The sequence below is a fragment of the Juglans microcarpa x Juglans regia genome, chromosome 4D (genome assembly GCF_004785595.1).
Source record: "Juglans microcarpa x Juglans regia isolate MS1-56 chromosome 4D, Jm3101_v1.0, whole genome shotgun sequence".
Classification (NCBI taxonomy): Eukaryota; Viridiplantae; Streptophyta; class Magnoliopsida; order Fagales; family Juglandaceae; genus Juglans; species Juglans microcarpa x Juglans regia.
The window spans coordinates 28,291,778-28,316,070 of NC_054600.1; the positions used below are offsets into that span (position 1 = coordinate 28,291,778).

The following is a 24,293-nucleotide window of genomic DNA, read 5'->3' on the forward strand; positions in this document are numbered from 1 at the left end:
GATTTTTCTCTTTATGCTGGTATTTGTATGCTTTTTCTTTTCTGCAAGTTGCATCAGTGCATAGGTGTAGGTAATTGTGCCTATTTACATATTTAAATTTTACAAACAAAAATGCAAAAAAAAAAAAAAAAAGGTGCTCACTACAGAAGAAGAAATAAAAATCACAGAAAACAAATTAAAAAAACACGTAAAACATGAAAAAAATGTAAAAAAAATAAAATCTAAATAATCTAAATCTAAAAAAAGAAAAAAAAAACACAACAATCATTTAAAAAATTTATTAATCAGTGGGTATAAAAAAACTTCTTCATTACTAAAAAAAAAAAATTTGCACGTTGCCCAGAAGCTAATTTTGCGCGGTTGTCCGGGCAACGCTCCAATATTAGTTTGTGGTCCTGGCTCAAAGATGGCCTACTGAAAAAATAATATTCTAGTCATGGTCTATTACACTTTCCTACAAAATAAAATAAAATACATGTCAGGGAGATTTTTAAGAAAAATACATCTAAGCGGATAAAAAAAACTGTCCCTTGTTAAACACAAAAAAACATATGCATGTATGATTTGACGAGTTTTTTTCCATATCTGGTTTGAGAGTTTTTCTTTTCTCATGTCTAGCTTGGTTGGTTTTGCAGTGGTTGGATGGGTGATAGGTCGACTACGAGGAGAGGAGACATTGCACTTTAAAAGACAATGTGTTTAGAGAGGCCAAACCAAACCACCTGACATCTATACAGCCTTGCTTCCAGCTAAACAAATTATGGTCTTTGCTCCTCATATTTCGAAATTGAGGATCAAGCAAATTATCAACGTGAAGAATTGATTAAAGTGTTCGGTATTCATCTTTGACAGAGTTCTTCTCTTCTCTTCAATTTTTTTCTTTTACTGGTATTTGATGTTTACTAGTTTTTTATGTTTATTGTTGGTTTTTACTGGTGATTTGTTTTTAATTGATTTCCCAATTCTGTAAGATGTTCTTGGTTGAGGATCAGTTGGACGTTTATGGCTTTTATCTTTGTAAGTGTATAGTGTTATTTATTTTGTCACATCATTTGTTTATTTATTGTTATTCTATTTTATATTGTTTATGAGGAGGGATGTGCCTCATGAAACAGGGGTTCGGGGGGAGGATCCCCCTGAAACGAGTTAATAAAAAAATATATCTAATTTACAGGAAAAGCTGCTATAAATATGTGCCTCAACAATCAGGAAGTGAAGTGACTTCTGGGAGAAGGCACGAACGATCTCACATGAGGAGCACCCTTTTAATGCACGGTATTCTTTAACCTTAACCTAACGGAACGTGCAATAAGGAGTTCCTTGCCTTGAGTTCGAGTTATCTTATCAACCCAAGTAACTGACTAAACTGAAAGTTGTTCCAGTTGTTGCAGTATGTCAGGTCTCTAATTATAAATAGCGAACCAAAGCAGTCTTTTTCTTCATTGCTCACCCATTTTATTAACAAAAACAAGAATGTGAACTTAATACCGCCTCCTACAGATGCTTTGCCGATGCCCCTCAATCCCCTACCTCCACCTTCACCTGAGCGAGCTCAAAGGCAAGGGAAGGAAGAGAGATTTACATAACATAAGATTTTATAAAGACCGTTTAACCTCTCTATTATTGATAGGCTCGATAGGCTAAGTAAGTACTTTCATTGGCGAGTACTTCTCTTGTTAGGCTAGCTAGTAAGTAAGGTAGACGTTTCTTAAGCAAGATGGTACCTATTTCTAATGTAAACGGAATGGCATCCTTCCTCTTTTGACCGAGTATATAGGCATCTTTCTCCCGACCCTTCAATTCACACTTGAAGATATTCTGCTCCGAAGAGGAAGGTTTAGATCTTTCAATCTTATGTCGTGAGGGATGTGACCTATGTTAGGTCCATAAGATACCACAACTTTTGGTGTTCTATGATTCACCTCCGAATAATGAGTAGGTAGTTCGATCCTTTCATTAATGAAAATGGTGCATATGTTATTCTATTTATTCATTAATAGTGCATGTGTATTGTGTGGTTTGATGGTGACCTAAAAATCTTAACTTTCTACGTAGGGTTGGATATATAATGGTTACACGAACCTTTCATAAAATGGTGCATGTGCAAGTGTTGGCCCATGCAAACAATTTTATATATAGAATGCCCGCAGACATAAACACCCAAAATATATAAAACTTGTTCCAAAAATTAGAAGAATAAAAGGCAAGATATAGCAAACAAAAAAAAAAGGTGAAATAAAGAAGATCAAACCTCAATAGATGTTTATGTCTTTGAATATATTGTCTCTAGATTTATTATTTTTTTGCTTGTTTGATCTTTACTTTGTTTTTTCTTTTGTGAATCTCTAGATAAATTAATGGATGTTGCTCGTTTCTATTGATTTTTTTCCTTCATAAATCTCAGCACAGCTTCATATATTTGAAGAGATGGTGTGCATATCTCATACAATCCACCAGAGATAAAGAACCTAAACATCCATATTTGTAGCCCAAAGATTTGGACTTTATGAGGAAAATATCTCATAGAATCAAATTCTTCAAACAAAATCCAGCAAAGATTAAATTAAGAAATTATTAGACCCTGAAACACTCACACTTGAGCCAACACAAACTACACACCCCATATATATACACAAAAAAGTACAACTTGAACTGAGAAAGAACCACACAACAACAAAAATAACTTCAAAACCTCTTCCATGCTATTACTATTAGTACTACCACACCGTTACCAACCACTTTTTCATTTTGTTTATGTTCTCTTAGCCAGGACGCAAAGGCAAATCCTTTTGCAACCCATTAAATTCTTCATTTACACTACACCAACTCTTTATCTCTATGTAGAACATTTGCGTTTGTAGAAATTTTTATTATTTTTTTTTGGTAAATTTTAGGATCTGGTAAATTTATGGATTTGTATAAGTTTTTCTTTTTTCTTTTTGTTTTGGTAAATTTTTGTTGATTTTTTTCCCCTTTATAGATCTCGACACATCTTCATATATTTGAGATTTGAGATTTCAAACAGAATCCAAAAATCGTAAATTTCGGATTCAAAAACTCTAATAAAACAATTACATAATATCATCTACCATATTTGAGATTTTGAAATAATTTAAAAAATACAAAAACAACTTACTATGGGAAATTGAAGACAGAGAGGGTGAGGTGAGGCCGAGAGTTTGTGCGTGGTATCACTGGTAGATCGCGACTAGGTTGTGTGTGACGGAGCGCGGGGCTGAAGGACGAGAGAGTGAGGCTGAGGAAGAGAGACGATGGACGAGAGAGTGAGGCGGCATAGCGAGGAAGAGGCGAGAGAGTTTAGGAAGGTAGTAAAATGGGAAAAGGGTGTGCGGTGAAGGGGGGAAGAAGAAAAATATAGGGTTTTACCTATTTGTGGCAAAACGGCAGCGTTTAGGGAAAGGGGTTGGGTTCCCTTTTGGCACACAGGCTGGGCCCTTCACGCACACACCCTCGGCCCAACAATAATAAAACCCATCAAACATTACACACAACCTCTCAGTACAGAAAGCTCAATCCGAAAAATTAAAATAATATATAAGAAGAAAACACTTTAATATAAACTACACAACAACTTTTGCAATAGTAAAATAAAATAATGAAAACAATCATAATAATAATAAAGAAAAAATTGAAGATCCAATAATAATATAAAATATTATTAGAAAATTGAAGTTTATATCATATATTATTGTAACACAAAAGACCCAATTTGAAAAACGAAAATAATATATAAGAAAACACATTACCACAAAATACACAACAACTTTTGCAATGGTAAAATAAAATAATGAAGAAAATAATAATAATAATAATAATAATAATAATAATTAAAATTAAATAGCCAATAATAATATAACATATTATTAGAAAATTGAAATTTATCTAATATATTATCGTGACACAGAAGGCTGAATCCGAAAAATCAAAATAATATATAAGAAAACACGTTTACACATAAGGCCCAATCCAAAAAACCAAACTAATATATAAGAAAACTTAACACAAAATACACAATAACTTATGCAATACTAAAATAAAATAATGAAGACCATAATAATAATAATAATAATAAATTAAAATTAAAATTAAAGAGCCAATAATAATATAAAATATTATTAGAAAATTGAAGTTTATGTAATATATTGTTGTGATATAGAAGGCCCAATCCGAAAAATTAAAATAATATATAAGAAAACACTTTAACATAAAATACACAATAACTTTTACAATAGTAAGTAAAATAAAATCATGAAGAGGATCATAATGATAATAAAAAAATTGAAATTAAAGAACCAATAATAATATAAAATATTATTAAAAATTGAAGTTTATATTATATAATATTGTGACACAGAAGGCACAATCCAAAAAATGAAAATAATATATAAGAAAATACCTTAACATAAAATACACAACAACTTTTACAATAGTAAAATAAAATAATAAAGACGATAATAATAATAATAATAAGCAGTTTATATAATATATTATTGTGACACAGAAGGCTCAATCCGAAAAATCAAAATAATATATAAGAAAACACATTAATATAAAATACACAACAATTTGTGCAATAATGAAATAAAATAATGAAGATCATCATAATAATAAAAAAAATTAAAATTAAAGAACCAATAAAAATATAAAATATTATTAGAAAATTGAAGTTTAAATAATATATTATTATGACAAAACAATAAAAAGGTAAAAAAAATTATCATGTCCTCATTGGGTTCGGGATTAATGAGAAAGTTTTGAATAAAATACTATAAACAAGTTTTAAAAGCGATTTAAATTTTTTTTGTATCATTGCAAAATGTTTACAAAAAACATATTTGAACAATTTTTTTGTACTTATATGTGTGTGTATGTATACAATACAATCAAAACTTACAATAGCTTTTGTGTCTAGACATGAATTATCCTCCTTATCAAGAGATCTAAATTTATAAAAAAAACTCTTCAATGTTTTTTTCAAGACCTCTAAGTCAATTTTTATATTTTATAGATATATATTTCTTTTTTTGCTGGTCCCTAGTTGTAATTTTTAGTGGGTATTTACTAACAACAAATTAATTTTGAGAAGTATTTTATTTTATGAATTTTGATATGTGATATCGGTCTATACTTTTTATAGGTTCTCTTTTTGTGATATTTTTTCATTTCATGTGTTATTTTGTTATGTTCTTTTCCTTATTGATTTAATATGTATTTTTAACATATTAATCAATGAAATTGTTTATAGAATTTAAAATGCACCATGGATCTGTGCATTTTGCATTAAACAATTGTTAATTATTCATTTAGTTTTGGTTGTGTGGAACAATATCTAACATTTGGAATAATTGTTTGCTTCATTAACATAATGAGAAGTGGTAAGATTGTATTAATGAGTTATGTCGTATTTGTTTTTAAATAGTAATATTAATTTCGTAAAAGTTAAGCTTGGAATTATTTTTTAAGCTCATGGAAAATAACCAGCAAATAAAATATCGTATAAAGATTTACCATAGGAGAAAAATAAGAACTCCGTAGAAAACAGAGAGATATATGCTAAAAAGAAGCATTTAGAAGCAATTTCATTCAATTAAAAGATCCAACTTTGTTTGTAGGTGATCAAATGACTACAACAATTGATGAACCTTCAAATAATGATGTCCAACATATAAACATTATTCAAGACTTCATTGTTCTACAAAAAATATCAAAGAGACAACGAATTTTCCATGTTGATGTTGACATCGATGACTTGGCTTTGTCTCATGAAGTATGTGTTCCTCCTGATGTTAATGTCTGTGTGGTTGATTCAGAGGCGACTTCGTCATTAAACAAAGTGAGGAATCATTCTGATTATCCGAGTGATTATATGGATTTCCTGACATGTAAATCTGGAAACACATACATGCATGAAACAATCGTCTCTAATCAGGTTTTGATTCAACAGATTTTCCTGAAATTATTTTCATATATTTCTTATTCAAGCAGTCTTATATTCTTTTTCATTAAAATTTAGGAACATCATATTCAAACATACCTCATGTGTAGTTCAAGAAGAGTCAAGTTTTGAAATAAGTATACTGCTACCTTGTAAGGGTAAGAAACAAGTATAATTATATTATTCATTCTTTTAATTCTATTGTCAACTTTTGTCACTCTTCCAGTAGTGTCATTAGTCAGATCATTCAAAGAAATCGATGAGTTTATGTTTATTGTCTTGTATTCATTTTTTAACTCAATAGGTGGGGCATCACCACTCTGCTGGACTTAGACAATTATTACAAATTGTGTCATCTGAAGTATATTCTTTGACATATGTGCCTTATTGCAGACATTGTAAAGCAAATCAATTTTATCATGAAACAAATAGATTTTATTGTGTTGATGAAACAATTTCTTTGACCACAAATGATGTCCTTGATCAGTTTTATGATCTTTTTACCTTCGGCACAGATGAAGTCGCGCATTTTAAGACCTATATTTGAACTTATAATAACAAGTTCGCGTTTATATCTTTTAGAGTTAAATTCGATAGAGATCTTTGTAGACAAAATAAAGATATTTATACCTTCCGAATTTAGAGACAAATTTATCACTATATCAATTATTTAGTCCATTTAAATGGTCGTCTTTCTTATTTTCAATTGTATTTTTATAATACTGAGCATGAATTGAAAAACCGCATTTCTGATTCAGACAGAATGAATCCATCAATTATAGCTCGACTCATCGATATTCTTCGCATCAATTCATATTCTGTATTTTTTCGATCTCTTGGTGATTTGCTAAATTTGAAAAATCAAGTAATCCATATAAGATCAGATGCTGGCCTAGGCCAGCGTGTATTCAATGCCCCGACATCTTCACAAGTTGCAGCAATATGGGTTGAAAATGAAGATGCAAATCAGTTGGGACGAGGAGACATTTGTGTCTTTAGTCATTCTGGTAGAAGTCATATAGTTTAGTATTATTTTGGTTATTATAATCCACTTCAGTATCTGCTATTATTTCTTTTTGGGAATATCGGTTGGCATCAAGACATTCAAAGGGTCAATAGAGGAAGCACATTAATATGTGATGAAATAACCGATCAATAGATCATCAAAGATCAATGTCAGCAAAAGAATTACTTACAAGAGAACAACGAGATGAAAGTGTAATCTTAATCTTTTCATTTTGTACTTAGTTTGTAGACATCTAATTTTGTAATATTTCATCATCCTTTAACTTTTGTATCATTAAACAGAAAAATGAAATATTCAATTGTTTCGTGCCATGAATATAATTGCTATAAATTGTAAATCAGATAAAATGTCAGATCAATTTTGTTGTTGTCTGGTCGTCTATTGCAACAATTTATTGTTGATATGTATGTTAAGATCAAAACATGAAGATTAGATTATTTTCATAGCAAACAATAACACATTCGATATGAGTTATATCAAGGTATTGTTGATACCATTACGCTTGGGAAAACTAATACTTCTAATATTGGAAAATGAATTATTCTGCCTTTGTCGTTTATTGGGAGTCCAAGAGACATGTGGAAAAAAAATATGGAAGTAATGATTTTAGTTCAGTATTATAGTAAACCAGACCTTTTTTTAACAATGATATACGATCCAAATTGGCAAGAAATTTCAAATGAATTACGCATGCATGATGAGAGTCGAAATCGGCTTGATTTGGTTGCTTAGGTCTTTTGTGCAAAATCAGAAGAATTAAATGATCGATTATTTAAGCGACAAATATTTGAAAAAGTCTCATCATATGTTTATGTTATTGAGCACACAAAAAAAAGGGCTTTCACATGCTCATTTTTTAATTATATTACAGAAAGATTGTAAATTTTATGCACCTGAATCTTTTAATGAGATTGTATCAGCAGAAATATCTGATAAAAATATGAATTTGCACTTGCATAACATTGTTTTAAAGCATACGAGGCATGGACCATGTAGAGTGTTTAATCCAACAAATATTTGCATGAAAAAAATGATTATTGCAAAAGTCATTATCCAAAAAATTCTGCATCGAGTACGACTGTTGGAAAGATTGCTTCTCAATATATAGGCGTTCTGATAATGGAATAACTGTCAATGTGAGAGATTATAATTTGGATAAACGTTGGGTCGTTTCATATAATCCATATTTACTTGCAACATCTGACTGTCACATTAATCTCGAGATTTGTTCTGCAGTAAAAACAGTCAAATATCTTTATAAATACATTTACAAATGACATGATCGTGTTGCTTTCAATTTAGTTTCTGAACAAAACAATCAACAAATTAATGAAATCTAACAATTCCAATTGGTCCGATGGATTGCTCCACCTGAAACTATGTGGAGAATATATGGCTTCGTTGTTAATGAAATGTACCCAGCAGTGTATAGCTTACATTTACATCTTGAGAATCAACACCAAGTAACTTTTCGAGCAAATGAAGACTTAATCAATATTCTCAACTCTAATATGTCTGCCAAATCGATATTAACATAATTCTTTACATTAAACCGAGTAGATGAGAATGCCAGGACATTGTTGTACAAAAAATTTCCAGAATTCCATGTTTGGAGCCAACAATACAAAGAGTGGACTTGAAAAGAAAACTGTTATAAGTCAAATTGTTACAGCAAATCCATTTGATGGTGAGATGTATTATTTACGGATATTGCTAAATCATGTAAGAGCACATTTGTCATTTGAAAATTAAAGGACAGTTGATGGTGTTGTGGCTTCAACATTTCGTGAGACAGTAACTATACATGATTTGCTACAGAGAGACAATGACTTAGAAGATTGTTTGCATGAAGCATCTCTATATCAAATGCCATCCAGTATGAGACTGCTATTGCAACTATATTAGTTTATTGTATTACAACCGATTTGAGAGAGTTTTGGGAACGTTTTGAGTAATATATGTCAATTGATTTTAGGTCAACTGAAGATACTATATTCAATGTAAGAATGCAAGTTTTGCACTCAATCTCTTTTGCACTTGAATCAATGGGAAAGACATTAAGTCGTTCCATCTTCTTGATAATAACATTTATTTCAATAAAAGTCAATTCGAATCTAATAAGATCGATGCTGAATTGACTGTTGAAATTTCAGAAGAAGATATTGCTGCATCAAAAGCGCTTAATAGCGAATAACGATATGTCTATAATTCAGGAAAATTTTTTTCAAACAAAGCTGCTACATTTTTTGTTGATGGCCCTAGTGCGACAGGGAAGATAATCCTGTACAAGACATTTCTCGCCACAATAAAATCAAGAAAATTAGTGGCACTTGCAACTGTTTCATCTGGTGTTGCTGCATCTATCATTCATTGAGGTAGAACAACACACTCGCGCTTTAAGATTCCACTGGATAGTGATGAACATAGCATGTGTTGTGTTAGTAAATAAAGTGTCATTGCAAAGCTACTACATGTAGCAATGTTAATTATATGAGATGATGCCTCTATGTCAAGAAAACAATATCGAAACATTAGATAAAATGCTACAAGACATTAATGATTCATAATTAACAATCGGTGAAAAAGTTGTCATTTTTTGTGAAAATTTTTGCCAGATTTTACCTGTGGTTTGTAAAGGAACAAGATAAGAACATGTTCATGCCAGTTTGATTTCTTCCTATTTGTGGCCTACATTGATCAAGTTTCATTTGATTAAAAATATGCGAGTAAGATTGGATCCAGTTTTTTCAGAATATGTGTTAGAATTAGGCAACAAAATGCCACCAATCATAGTTGATGAAACTATAAAAATTCCTGATAGTATGCTTGTTCCCTATGAAAATGACTACACTTCTTTGGATAATTTAATAGATATTATTTTCCATGATATTCGTGAATATTCAATAAACATTTTAACTATGATGAATCGGGTCATATTAACACTAAAGAACAGTTATGTTGATGAAATAAATGCATTATTAATTCATAGGCTTCCTGGTGAGCTTAGGAAATAATATAGCTTTGATAAAATAATAGATACATTTGAACAATCAGTCATGGAGGATTTTTTAAATATTCTAACCCCAAATTGACTTCCTTCTTATGAACTATTACTGAAGATAAACTGTTCCATCATGCTACTTAGAAACATTAATCATTCAGAATGACTAGTCAATGGAACACACCTAATTTGTCAGGCTTTTGATTGAAATTTCATTGATACAGAGATCGTAGTTGGGCATCGAAGCGAAAAAAAAGTATTTATTCCAAGAATCGCATTCTTACCAAATATTGATAAAAATAGTGGTTTCTTATTCAAACGAATCTAATTTCCTATTATATTAAGCTTTACAATGAATATAAATAAGTCACAAGGGCAAATATTAGATTTTCTTTGGATATATTTACCTCAATCTATTTTCTCACATAGTCAATTATATGTGGTTTTATCAAGAACTAAGACTCATCTATAGTAAGGATTTTAATACGACCAGTGTCGACTGAATGATCAGAAAAAAAACAGCATAACAATATACGGAATTATTAAGATTAACATGTTCAGATTAATGTTATATGATTAATAATTTAGTTGTATAATTTGAGTTTAACTACTTAAAATGAAATTACATATTTAATAAAATTGTCTTTTCTACATGTTTAGTATTTTGTTCTTGAGATATTTATTGTATTTTTTAATTATCTTTGCAATTTCCTTTTTAAATTTAGTATTGAATTTATTATACTTACACGTTTAATATCTCTCTATATGAACTACTTTAAAGATGCGTACGATTTATTCATCGATAGAAGATATCAATTCAAATACAAGGAATTGAAAAATAAAAATGATCGTGACAGACAAGTCACCTAATCGAACTGGCCAACGCTCACCATTGAAGTACCAAAGCCTAACATTGATTGATCCAGAGGTATAGTATTTATTTCTATCTATTGTCTTTTATTTTTTTGGGTATACTAAAAATGTGTAAAGGATTTTGTTATTCTTGCATCCTATTTATTAAATTTTGTTTTTTTAGTTTTTACTACTGATTTGTTGGGTCTTTTGATATTTGATTTTTTAAATCTTTTCATATTATGTAAATATTGATGATGTTCCGTTCATTTAGTTCTCTTATTGTAATACATTTAAAAAATATTATTTTTTTAAAACCCAAAAATAATTTAAAATCAAACAAAATTATTATACTTAATTATTCATTACAATTTTTTTTGTAAATTATTCGTTTCAATTTCTTATACTGTATAGGAAAATCGAGTGCAAGCGGTAATATTTGATAAATATATTGATTCACGAGATAATATTTTACGTATTTTTCAGTCATATTATATCAGTAATGCATATGTGGGGCCACTGGATCTAAAGTATAGAATTGAAATACATGAATATCAATGGATCATAAATTCTAAAACGATAATTGATGAAATTTTGAAAGATGAAGAACAATTGGAGCCACGAAAGTACCAACTCATTCCGTTCAACGAATTAGATGTTTATAAAGACTTTGCAAAAATATGTAATTTAGTGTTTATTTTAGAATATTTAATTATCAATGAATTGAAAATTTAAATCTTATTTGTCAGATGTTTTGACCGCTGCAATCCATATCAAGCCATGTAGAGAGATAAATTCAGCGCATGGACCAACAACTATTTAGGAAATATATGTCATTGATAAAAGGTAAAAATATTTTTTTGGTAGTTCACTCTTTTAGAATTATGTTTAATTCTTACATATTCTGTTAATTTTTTTTTCAATTTTGTAACTTAAACCCCTACATGTTTAACTATGTGGGTTCAATTTGTGCAAGATTAATACAAAAAAATATTGAAAATAATTTGGACAGAACCACTTATACTTGAAACAAGGATAATAGTTGGTTCTTATAATGATATTTTTTATATTGTTTGTGCTTGCATTAATCATGATTTCTATTTCTAATAAAGGATTATCTCTTTCATTGCGTCCGAAAAGTAAATTTATGATCAATCATGTTCTTCCCGAGGCAACTTCATTGCAAGAGTGGTAATCGTCACAAATAAGTCATTATTTGTTTCATGCTAGTAGTTCACTCTTTTAGAATTATGTTTAATTCTTACATATTCTGTTAATTTTTTTTTTTCAATTTTGTAACTTAAATCCCCACATGTTTAACTATGTGGGTTCAATTTGTGCAAGATTAATACAAAAAAATATTGAAAATAATTTGGACAAAGCCACTTATACTTGAAACAAGGATAATAGTTGGCTCTTATAATGATATTTTTTATATTGTTTGTGCTTACATTAATCATGATTTCTATTTCTAATAAAGGATTATCTCTTTCATCGCGTCCGAAAAGTAAATTTATGATCAATCACGTTCTTCCCGAGGGAATTTCATTGCAAGAGTGGTAATCGTCACAAATAAGTCATTATTTGTTTCATGCCGCTTGAATACTGAAATATCCATATTTTTATTTCTTATGTTGCATTTGTTTTTATCAATTTTAAGGGCAGTGGTTAATGATTTATTACTTGAGAGTATTATTGCAAAATGCTTGACATACCCGTCTACATCTTTGTCTTCTGTTGGTATTCAAGAAATAATCAAGAATTGTGATCTTGTTAAGTTGATCGAAAGTTTACAACCTATGACGATAAAATCCTATTTTTCGTAACAAATTTAAATATTTATACAGACAATTCATCTACAAAATTGTTTCTAATGTATTGTAAAAAATAAAATTTCGGATAAAGGCGAAGATAGTTGTGATTGACTTGCGCCAAATATTTTTTTACATATCATGTACTGGCTGTAATAAAGGAATTGTGTATGATTACAATAATAGCTTCCTTTGTTACTATTGCAAACACCAAAGCATTTTCCAACCATGGTATGCATCTTTCAAATTTTTTTGTTTTATTTGATAATTTATATGACAGATTTAATGTATAGTTTTTATTGATTCTAACTTAAAATGATATTTCTATCAAATTTATAGTTGTCGTGCATATGTTGAACTCGGCGATAGTGCAGGAAGACTATCTGCTGTCATGTTTGGTGAAGTTGTAGAGCAAACATTTGGTTGTTCGGCAATTGAACTTATGAATCATACTGGCGATGCATGTTTTCTTGTTTTCCATTGCCTTTGTTGTTATGAGTAAAAAAGTATATCTTATAATTTTTGATATGTTTATTACATTATCTATAAGCACATTGAGGTTTATATTAAAAAAAAACTACTAAATGTAAATTATAACAAAAATCATTTAAATTGATTTTGATATACTAGTATGTTATGCTAATTTTATTTTTATTTATAACATGCATAGTAATTTAAGTAAGAACATTGCATTTAAAGATTTGTGTTAATTTACAAGACATCAATTTTCAGCATATTTGTTCTTTAAATTTTTATTAATCATGGAAGATTATTAAAAATTTCTTTTGCAGGAACATCTGTCATATATAGAAAATCTTGCAGCACAAGTTTCGTAGAAATAATGGATGATTGAACTTTTAGTAGACCCGACCCCAATCGACTCAACCAACAGCAGCACAAGAATTTCAATATCGTCTATATTGATACAGTACAAGATGACACAAAATGATGGATCATAGTAAAAATATCAAATGACTCATATTTTGAACTCATATTTTTGTTGGGTTTGTTGCATAAACTATTGATGTTATAAATATGTGTTAGATTATATTATATTTTGAACTGATGTTTTTGTTGGGCTTGTATTAAACTTATCAAAGACAAATTTGCTAAAACTATCGATGTTATAAATATGTGTTGGATTATGTTATATTCTGAACTAATATTTTTATCATCTAATCTATGCAAACATGTAATTATTATACTCTACTTAACTATTATTACCCCTAAATATTTGTTAGATTTCACATTTTTTTTCATATGCCTTAAATTACTAATTAAAATCAATTTTTTATGAAATATATACTATTTTTTTAAATAATTATTTTGCCGAACTAGGCAAATGTGCTTTGCACGTTTTTCCGACCTAGTATATATATATATATATATATATATAAACAGTACTAGAGTTACCGATAAAAAGTATCAAATTTGGTACGGATTGGGTAAAAATTTGTTCTTTTTTTATTAAATCATTTGTGTTAGTTTTTTTTTTTAAATATTAAAAAATAAATATGAACAGATGTTTGAAGAAAGAAAAAATCACCGGTCGATATACTTGTATCATTTTCCATATATATAACGGGATGGAAAATTCTACTCAACAACCCTATATCATGCACATGCTGGTCAGGTAAAAAAATAAAAAGAATTTTTTTATTCAATAATTATGTGATGTATGACTGCTGAATAGAACTTGTAACCGGATTTGCTCTTTCAACTCTCTGTTTTAGCATTTTTCCTTATTATTGGGCTATCGTCGTCTGCTTTAATTGTAATTATCACACAACACTCGGGTCAGTTAAGAGTATTACATTGATAGGGCGTTTTGTTGGCCCAATAGTGTGCACGGGCCTATCAGTGCAGCTAGCGTGCACAGATGGGTTTACATTTGATGTTATAATAGAATGAAAAGGTTCGTACTTCCTACCGATATCGCAGACTTATTACATGCTCTCACATATTTTAGCATGAATAAATATACTTTCAAACAAAAATTGTTACTTAAATATACCCATTTATTTTTATATCAAGGAATGCAAACCGATCTTTACTACAATACAATTATACAATTGGAGTGGATTGAATCAGTGGCCCATATAATGCCTCAGCAAAAACAAAGATGAAACAATGGCACCTAAAGATATTAATTAAGCAGAGGTAACAACATGAGCTCTCGATGCGCTTGTGTATCGATGCTCTTCATGTCCTTTCAGTCATTCGAAAAACTACAATTATGATCACTCCAGCAGAAGCAGCAGATCATCAAGAGTAGTACTACTGCAGAAATCAAGCTGCTTTGATACGCCTCAACGCAATGTAGGCCAGTAATCTATATCCCACAAACATCAACAGCAAGACGCCAACACTCAAAACAGGGCTAATCTGCCCTCCAATATCTTCTTCAATAAACTTGCAGCTAGATCTTTCGCGTCCCTGATGGGAATTACAACCCATCAAAGACGAGATTTTCCTCCCTTCTCCATACTGGACGTTGATCAGGAGCCTGTAAGAGTAAAAGGTGGTAGAGATATATTTGATCCAAGCCATGCAAGACGGCACCTTATGCACGTAATATCCACCAGTTAATACAAAAGCTAGCATTGTGATCGTTACCACCGTAGAAGCCTGCTTGGCATCCATGATAACCGCGCCCAGAAAAAGGCCAAGACCCTGAGAAACGAGGACGTAGCCGAGCAGAATCAACAGAGTCAATAGAAAAGCTTCCAGGGTGGGTCTAAGTCCGGCCATCCAATATGTCAGGGTAAGGAAAATTGTGGGAAGAATCAGTTCCATCGGCAAGTCTCCCACAATCCGAGCCATGAAGTAGGATGAAAGAGTGTACATTCCCGACGCCCGTTCCTTCATGAAAATGGCACGATCTTGAGGGAAGGCGAACACGGCGTTAAACGACGGGAAGACTCCCCAGAAGATGGAGATGAAAAAGAGGAGGCCTAGACGATCCTGAACTTCTCGAAAACCCGAGTGCCACCACATTAAACCAGCTAATATTGCAGCAATGATTACCTGGACGACTCTCAACGTGTTAAAGGATTCGTGTTTTCTTTCCTTGAGGCTCCTATGGAGCAGAATGCTGAATTGGTTGAACCATGTGGAAAGGGATGTTCTATTGCAGCGTCTATGCTCTTTTGGAGAGTTGCTTCCAACATAACGCGCCTCCGTTGTTGTATTGGTGGAGGTTTCCATACATGCAGCTTTTACCTTAGGAGCCAACAAGTTGTTGTACGAAGAAACGAGGGTGTGCTTGATGTTGATTGGTTTGTCTCTTTCGCTTACACTGTCAAGCTGGCAGATACCTGCGCAATTAATGGAGAATAGTCCTTATAATTCATATCCAAGAAGAGCATAATTCAATCACTCTTTTCTGATTTTGAACTACTAGAGCCTATATTTATTAGAGTTGGTAATAATAATATTCCATCAAGTTTTTATGTATGTGGGATTTTGGCCAATAGAATTATTATTTCTCTAAACTTAAGAAGCAAACAAGCAGACATTCAAACAAGCTAGGTTTACTAGGGTAAACAACTTGTTAAAGTATGAGTCTTTGCAAATGAGTTAAAAATTAAGCATTTAACAAACAGATACTAGACTAACAACTCATACAGCATCAAAAGAGCATTTAAAAACATAGTTAAAATAATAGGTTGCTGTGTCTTGTGAGGTGTAAAGATGAGCCAAAAAGTAGCATGCATGTTCATATGTCTATCCATATATGTGTGTGTTCTTTTTCTCTTCTCGTGATCAATAAGGTCGGTCCAATTAACTGGACTTTTTGAAAGATAACCTGACTATTCAAATAAAATCGGACAAGATTTTGCTGATCGGAGTGATTAATTTGCTGCTAAAAGCACCAAATACTAAAGAAAGTGCCTCCTATATATGCCAATCATAAGATCCGTTAAATATAATATTTTACAATAAAACTAATTTTATAATATGACATATCACATCAAATCACATCAATTTATAGATTTTTTTATATATAATTCTTTTGTGTCTAAAGTATTTCTCATATTTAAAACAGGTAAGACCACTACATGATTTCAACGAAAGAACGTAATTGGTCCCTGTAAATGCATGGTGGGGAGACTGATTGGACCATTAATAAATAATATAGCATAGATTAATTAGTACATTAGTCTTTAGAATACATATAAAATATTAAACGGGGGCAAAAAGCAGACGCACTATAAATAAAGATTGTATTATTTGATTAGGTTAATGTAATGGTGCAAGATTTAATGACTTGTACAAGCAGATAATTAGCAGCACTCCAAAGTTAGAAATAACAGCGGACCAGTGGTAGTGGTAAGGTGGGATTCCACTCAAAGTTGGTGGTGCTGCCCAAAAGAGGCAGGGCGATCAGCCACTTCCATGTTTACTGTACATATAATAATTTTTAAAACACGTAGATAATTCAAACTTTTTGTTTTTGAGAACAATGCTCATTGAATTTTTCAATGCAACCCAACACGTGTTGCTCTTCGGTTTATACTACTGATATTAGTTTAAAGAGAATGAAGCCTAGTCTTGAAAAGTGTGGTGGATGGAATATAGGACACGCTAGGACACCTTTATAGTTCACTAGAGAGCGATAATACGAAGAAGTGAAGAACAGTACTTCAAAACAAAACAAAACAAACAAATGCTTAGTCAACAGAATATCAATCAAATGAATACATTTACCAATTTACACAAGTACAAGATTTTAAGATAATTAACGATTAAAGGGAGAGTTGTTAATGATGGTCTATGAAAATGACGCCGTTAATGCTGATTTTATAATGCTGTCCCGTAACATATATGCACAGAGAACACAACCTCCCTGGATTAAAAATCTTTATTTATTCCCATCATTAATACCTAATCACCTTCGTCATATCAAGGAAAAAAAAATCTTGACTCTAGTCTTGATATTATCACTATTTTCTCCACTTTATAATTTGTGAGGAGTATAGAGTTGGTAACTTATCTTTTTATGCATATATAGGAGTTATCACTGAGATTAGTGACATAAGAGGTCAACAAAAGAAAGTGGTCAGCGCTGAAAAGAACAATTTAAGCAATTGATCGTATCTATAAATCTAAGAGTGCAATCCTCATCATACACTCGTCATCCTCCTATATGTTTTTTTCAGCTAATAACTCTCAAGAATAATATATAATAAATTAAAGACAACTGTGAAACAGAATTATGAAAATGATTCTATCTTTGTCATTTCCCTAACCCTGAAAACTATAATTAATTTTAACTAAGAATATTTAAATCTAAAAGATATATATTCTTTCTCAGAGGACAAAATAACCCTTGAATTTAATTTCGCAAAACATCGTACGTGTAAATTAGAGGAAGATGACAGACAACCTTATTATATCATGGACCCATGGCTAAGAACACGAATTATATTGGAGGGACACTGATGCGATGCTCCACCTCGAGAGTTCCCTTAAAACGTTAATCATTTTGTCCAAGAATTGTTTGAAGGGAAAGCTAAATACAGAGCCCCCCCTCAACATCTGTGCAACAATTATACAAGGCACCAAGTCGAAGAGCACTAGTGCAGTCAGTATGCATTATTTTAACTCTAGACACTGCTGAGTGACGTGTCCACCAACGCATTAAATAATGACTACTTTGATTATGCGAAACCATTTGGGTCCAACGTTTTCTCACGCTCTCACACTCGATCGACACCTAGGTTTTCCAGCAATTTTATACGACCAAACTTGGTTCGTCAGGGGTGGTCCATTACCTAACAAATACCGTGGCCCACATGGCACACATCCAAGCCTATTGCATCATGATCTGCTAATGGCTTCGATCTGTAACATAATAAGAAAAAAGTCAATGGAACAGCTTGTAGTTAATTTCTTATAAACTCTTGACATGTTTCCCCTTCAAATTGTTTGGGTGCGTGAAACTTTTGATAATCTGTTCTTTTTTTTTTTTTTTTTCCATGAAAAATTCAATAATTTATCAAGAGTGATTAAAATACAAATTCAACATGGTAAAACTGTTTTCTTACTAATGCCTTAAAATCTACGCCCACGCCACTCTAACTACTCTCATGCTAAATTAGATATTTAGTACAGATGATATTTACTTATCGCTTATCGGAAAATAAAATAAAAAATACAAAGTAATTTAAAAGGAAAAAATTACTGTATTGAGAGTTGAGGTGGCACCCATACCAGACACGCCATGGTCATCGATTACGACAATGCGAGGATCTCGGTTTCAAAAGGTTGAAAACAACTCATCCTAGAAAAAGGGTTGAAATTGACGTCGCAGCCACAGTATCCGACTTAAATAGGTCAACTTAGGTTGTGACCGGATAAAGAAATGATTTCAGATATTCTGTAAATAATAATAATAATAAAATAATAATAATAAATTATTAAATAATAATAAATAGTAATAAAAAATAATAATATAATAATAAATAATAATATAATATTCTGAAAATACTCCACTACTCAAACTAGCCCTTAAGCCTCGTTTGATAGTAAAAATATTTAATTTCATTATTATAATTTTTTCAAATTAACATATAAAATATAATAAACAATTCAATTATATTCAAAAAATATTTTATTCAACTTTCAACTTTTATTTCAACTCACTATTCAAATGACATCTAAATCTCAAACTAATTATTAATAAGACCTACTACATTTTCAATTTATCATAAAATAGTTAAACTAATCTTAACCTACTTCATAAATTTCAACCTATAAAGTTAAAGTCATAACAACCTAAAAAAGTTAAACCCATCTCAATAGGACCCATAAAATATTACTATTCACAATTCAACTCAACATATAAAAGTAGCCTAACTAAATCAACATTCATTATTTTCCGTAACATAAATACACGAGCAAGTGCAGCTGTGAGGGGCGAGAGGTTAATTAGTAGCTTAGTAATCTTTACACATTATTCGGGTATGTATACCAGCTTGCACCAGGAATATATAAATTAAGAACATAGATGAAGTTCATTGAACGGTTGAAAGAAACGTTGTTTCTAATATATATATATATATACACACACACACACACACACACATACCTTGCACCATGAATGTATAAAGAACACAGATGAAGTCCATTGAACGGTCGAAATAAACGTCTTTTCTAATATATATATTCTGTGATATATGGGGGGTCCAACGTTTATGATCAAATAATGTCCATATCTAGTTAACCTAGGTACGAATTTAGGGTATTATTGGGTCCCATATTCCATCCATAAATATAATATCCTCCTAACGAAAAAAAATGATTTGAAGTCACTAAAAACGATTCACAAGCTGAGAAAAAAATAAAAGATCCAGTCCAATAATTAACACCCGTCTCCTTAATTCTTAAATGAAGTAAAATCCCAAAATGGATCACAAAAGATTGAAAAGTTTTTGGAGATTATTAAAAATAGAAATGTTTCAATTAATAATATCATCACGGCCACCACGAAAACTTTAAAAGCTGGAATGTCCAAACCAGGAAACAAAGGAAAAACAGAGAATAAGCACAAGCGAAATTGGAATCTTCGATGTTCACCCTGTCCAACTTAGGGAGGCACCAAGACACTGGCAATAGGTAGTCCTGTGGACGAGAATAACGCACAAGCGCTACAGATTACGAAAGTTGGAAAGAGGAGAAAGGATTAATGGGAGCATAAGGAGTCGCATCGAGTTGGCTAAAAGTGGAATTAAAGGAAGTAGTAAAGGGAGAGAGAGACCATCAAACTCAAGGAATGAAGGACGCGTGGAGTGCAACAGAAAAATTATATACTTTCCCAACAAATTACAAAGAACTCTCTCAAAGTGGAAATTAAATCATAGCCAGTACGGGTGGTCTAGTCGATTCTATCCAGCCGCTAGGGTTCTCAAAAACAAGTCTTTAGTCTTTACGTTTCCATTGAGAGAATCAAAGTGTTACTTTATCGAACCCTCCACCTCCAACAGCAACACCACCAGCAGGGCCATCACTATTCCCCGATAAGGGCCATCACAAAATCTACCAGGAACTAGAATTATCCATCGTCGATCCTAGGCTTTCACAACTATAATGTATTGGCAGAAGATATCAATGCACGACGCAAATCCAGATCGATCACCGTGGCCATGACATGGTAAATAATTCTCTACGGAGTATGGACCATTTGACCAAGCTGGTCACGAGTCTTAATGAGAAACACGTACAACAGGTAGCGCCATATATGGTATGGAGAAGTGGCGTCGTCGGTCACAAAGAGAGTGTGCCACACCCGACATGGTCCTGCTAATGGATCACCTTGGCCACGAATCACTTGACTCTTTGCCATGATGATCGCATTATAGCTAGGCACTTAAATTCATTTCTTTTCACTAGATTGAGACTTAATTAGAGGACATTGACGTTAGAAACTGATCAAAACAGGAACCAAATTAAGAAAGGGAAAAAAAAAATCTGGAAAGAACGAGAGTAAATATTTTTCAAGGAAAAAGAAGCAATATAAGAAGAAATGAATGAAGACACGTATACGCAAACTCAAAAAGCGATCAAGTAAAAACTACAACTATATGTATAAATATTTAATAAACTATCATTCTTCTTCATCTAAATTGAAAGAAAACAAAAAAGACACAACAAAATTTATTATTTTTGCAAAATCTTATGAGAGGTTTAGATAGTGAGTTAAAATGAGATAAAATTTGAAAGTGAAATAAAATAGTGTTAAAATATTATTTTTAGTTTGACATTTGAAAAAGTTAATTATTTAATGTATTTTGTATGAAAATTTGAAAAAATTATAATAATTGAATGAATTAAAATGATGAGTTTTTGTATACAAAGCTCCCCGTAGTTACCCTACTCTACTCGGCCAGGCACCACAAAGAGCAAGAAATTACGTAAAAATAGAGATAAAAAGCTGGGAAAAGCTTACGTACCGTTAGCGAGATCAAGCAGGAAGTCCGCAGGATTCATGGAGAAAGACGGTGAGAACCCAACCGACTCAAAGTAGGGCACCGCCTCACCCCCTTTCCCAAAGTACAAGCACCTTCCCTCTGACAGAACTAAGACCGAGTTGAACATCTGATAAACACGGCTTGACGGCTGGTGAATGGACGTCACTATGGTCTTCCCTTTCTGAGCCAGCGACCCCAACGTCGACACCAATCGGTGCGCCCCGGTGGAGTCCAACCCCGACGTGGGCTCGTCCAGTATCAGTAAACTAGGGTTAATCAGCATCTCATTAGCTATGCTCACCCTCTTTCTCTCCCCACCGGATATCCCACGTATGAAGCTGTTCCCTATGATCGTGTTTTCGCATTTTACCAAACCCAGCTCGGCGATCACTGACTCGGCAATTGATATTCTCTCTTTTTTGGATAGAGTTTTTGGCAGGCGGAGGAGAGAGCAAAAGATTAGGGTTTCTCGGACTGTGAGATGGGGGTAGAGAACATCGTCCTGAGTCACAAACCCGGTTCGCCGCAGCACGGTTTTGTTGAGTTTACGGCCATTGGCGAGGATTGCTCCTGTGAAGCCGCTCCCGTAGAGTCTCCCTGCAAGTGCATTGAGGAGCGTCGATTTTCCGCTTCCTGATGGGCCTAGGATGGCCAGGACTTCACCGGGGGACACCATGCCGGTGATTCCGTTCAGGATTGTTCGTTCTTCAATTGAAGCAGTTGATATTTGATCGGACTTTGTGGGACCTTCTCGAAAGATGCACTTAACACCGCGCTTCTGCTTGTTCTCTATATTCCGTCGGTAACACACGTCTATGAACTGCATGTAGAAATTAAAAGAAATTCATAAAAAGGTCAATCATATGGCGATCAGAGTCGAGACTCTGAAATAGCCGAGTCATACAGTTCGACCCGGTCAGTTTAATATACAGGAAGTACTGGAAAAAACGAAAATCCCCTCCTCTCCGTATCGTACCTTGAGAGTAATAGGATAGGAAGAAGACAATAAAGATGGCAAGTCACGCGTCTCTCGAGGGCCACCTTTCGAAAAAACAGGGCAGTCCGATGACTCTCCATTTGGAGTTTCTCCGACACCAAGCCCCGGCATTATTTTCTTTTGCTTTCTTCTCGAAAGGAAAAATTAGAGGCCAGGCAAGAGAAAAAGGTGAGAGAAAGAGAGAGAGAGTAGTGATGGGAAGTGAGGTAACTGGTTGAGAAAGACTGAGTTATGAAGAGATCGAGAGCGGAGTGCTCGAACACAAACCCTATTTATTTAGGTCTAAGGTCCCAGTGCATGCCACGTCAAAGTGAAACGCCAACAGCAAAGGCGCAACGTGGCAGCTCTGTTTGCCAGTTGGCAGCTCGTAGAGACAGGTTCATGTAAAGAACCTCTAATGTCTTTTTTCCCGATTGTCTCTATCTTAAGTAAGAGCGAGAAAAGGTTTCAGAATGAGAGAGAGGAGCCATTACTCTCATTTAAAAGGCTCTTTTGAAAGGCAGAAAGTAAGAGAGAGACTGAGAGAGAGAGATCTGTAATCAAGATGAGGAAGATGACTTTGGGGGTGAGATCGTGGGGAGAGTGTGGAGCAATTACTACAGGGCATGCCTAACATTCAACATAGGTTTGTACATGAGCTGAGGACACGTGATAAAAATTAAAAATTGAATAAAATAATTATTTAAAAATTTAAAAAAATTAAATTATTTATTTTATTTTTTGTAAAAATTTATAAAAATTTTAAAAATGAGATGAGATAAGTTGACGTCCTCAACCCAACCTAATCTCAGTAGTATCTTAAATACAGTAGTTAGATTCGCCAAAATCTCATGCCACACGAACATAAAGATATTATCCAGGACCTGCTATCACTGTATATGTGAGATTTCTGTCTGAGCAGTACAAAATAAGAATTTGGAACTCCTGATCAATCTCTATATTTCATTTCTACGGTGCTATACAAAGTTGGAAAGGGCAAAACAAAGGAATAAAACAAAATAAAGATCAACAACAGGATACTATCTGCATTCTGCGCAAGTCATTTCTGCTGGAGGATAGAACTAATTATCAGCGTGTTCCCAATGTACTACAACACGTATTCTGTGTAGCCTAATTTTCTCGCATCAATCCATGTTCAATCGACATGGGAAAAAAGGGAACCGGAAAATTTACCCTTTCCGGCTAGACCTTCCGGAAATGACACGTCACGCTTTTCATTTCCAATATTCTACGTCCTTCCCCGAGTCCCGCTAGCACGACAGGCACTTCTTCAGGCTGTGACGTAAAGCTGTGCGACTCGATTATTACAGCTGCGAAAAAACTCCATTGGTCCAGCAAATCGATCTTCTACTGTTTTCGCTTACCTCATTGGGCTGTCATCGAAATGGATAGTACCAAATCTAGAGTTTCCTTCTTTCAGTGGGTGTGGACCCGACCCTCTGAGACGGTCAAAATAGGCCGAGACGCGTGTCGATTAATCAAACCGGTGGCACGTGCTGCCCACTCATTTTCCCCAATTTAGACCTCCACCGAATATCTTCCCACTTCGCTTTGCTTTTGCTTTCTCGGAATTATTCTAAGCAGCTTTCGGCACTCGCACTTTGTGTGCGCGTACGACGCGTGTGTTCAGGGAAGAATTAGGCTAGCCATTACCTGTAGTACTAGTACTAGTTCTAG

At 32.8% G+C, this 24,293-nt stretch overlaps 1 protein-coding gene across 1 annotated transcript; it reads right to left on the reverse strand.

The window, feature by feature from the left end:
• Positions 1–14,778: 14,778 nt before the first annotated feature.
• LOC121261693 (ABC transporter G family member 25) lies at positions 14,779–22,861 on the reverse strand. Its single transcript, XM_041164176.1, has 3 exons — positions 22,596–22,861; positions 21,602–22,439; positions 14,779–15,964 (listed from the first exon to the last, which is right to left on the reverse strand). Exons 1-3 carry the CDS (start codon positions 22,725–22,727, stop codon positions 14,937–14,939), a joined length of 1,998 nt encoding a protein of 665 aa, XP_041020110.1. The 5' UTR covers positions 22,728–22,861; the 3' UTR covers positions 14,779–14,936.
• Between the last annotated feature and the right edge of the window lie 1,432 nt (positions 22,862–24,293).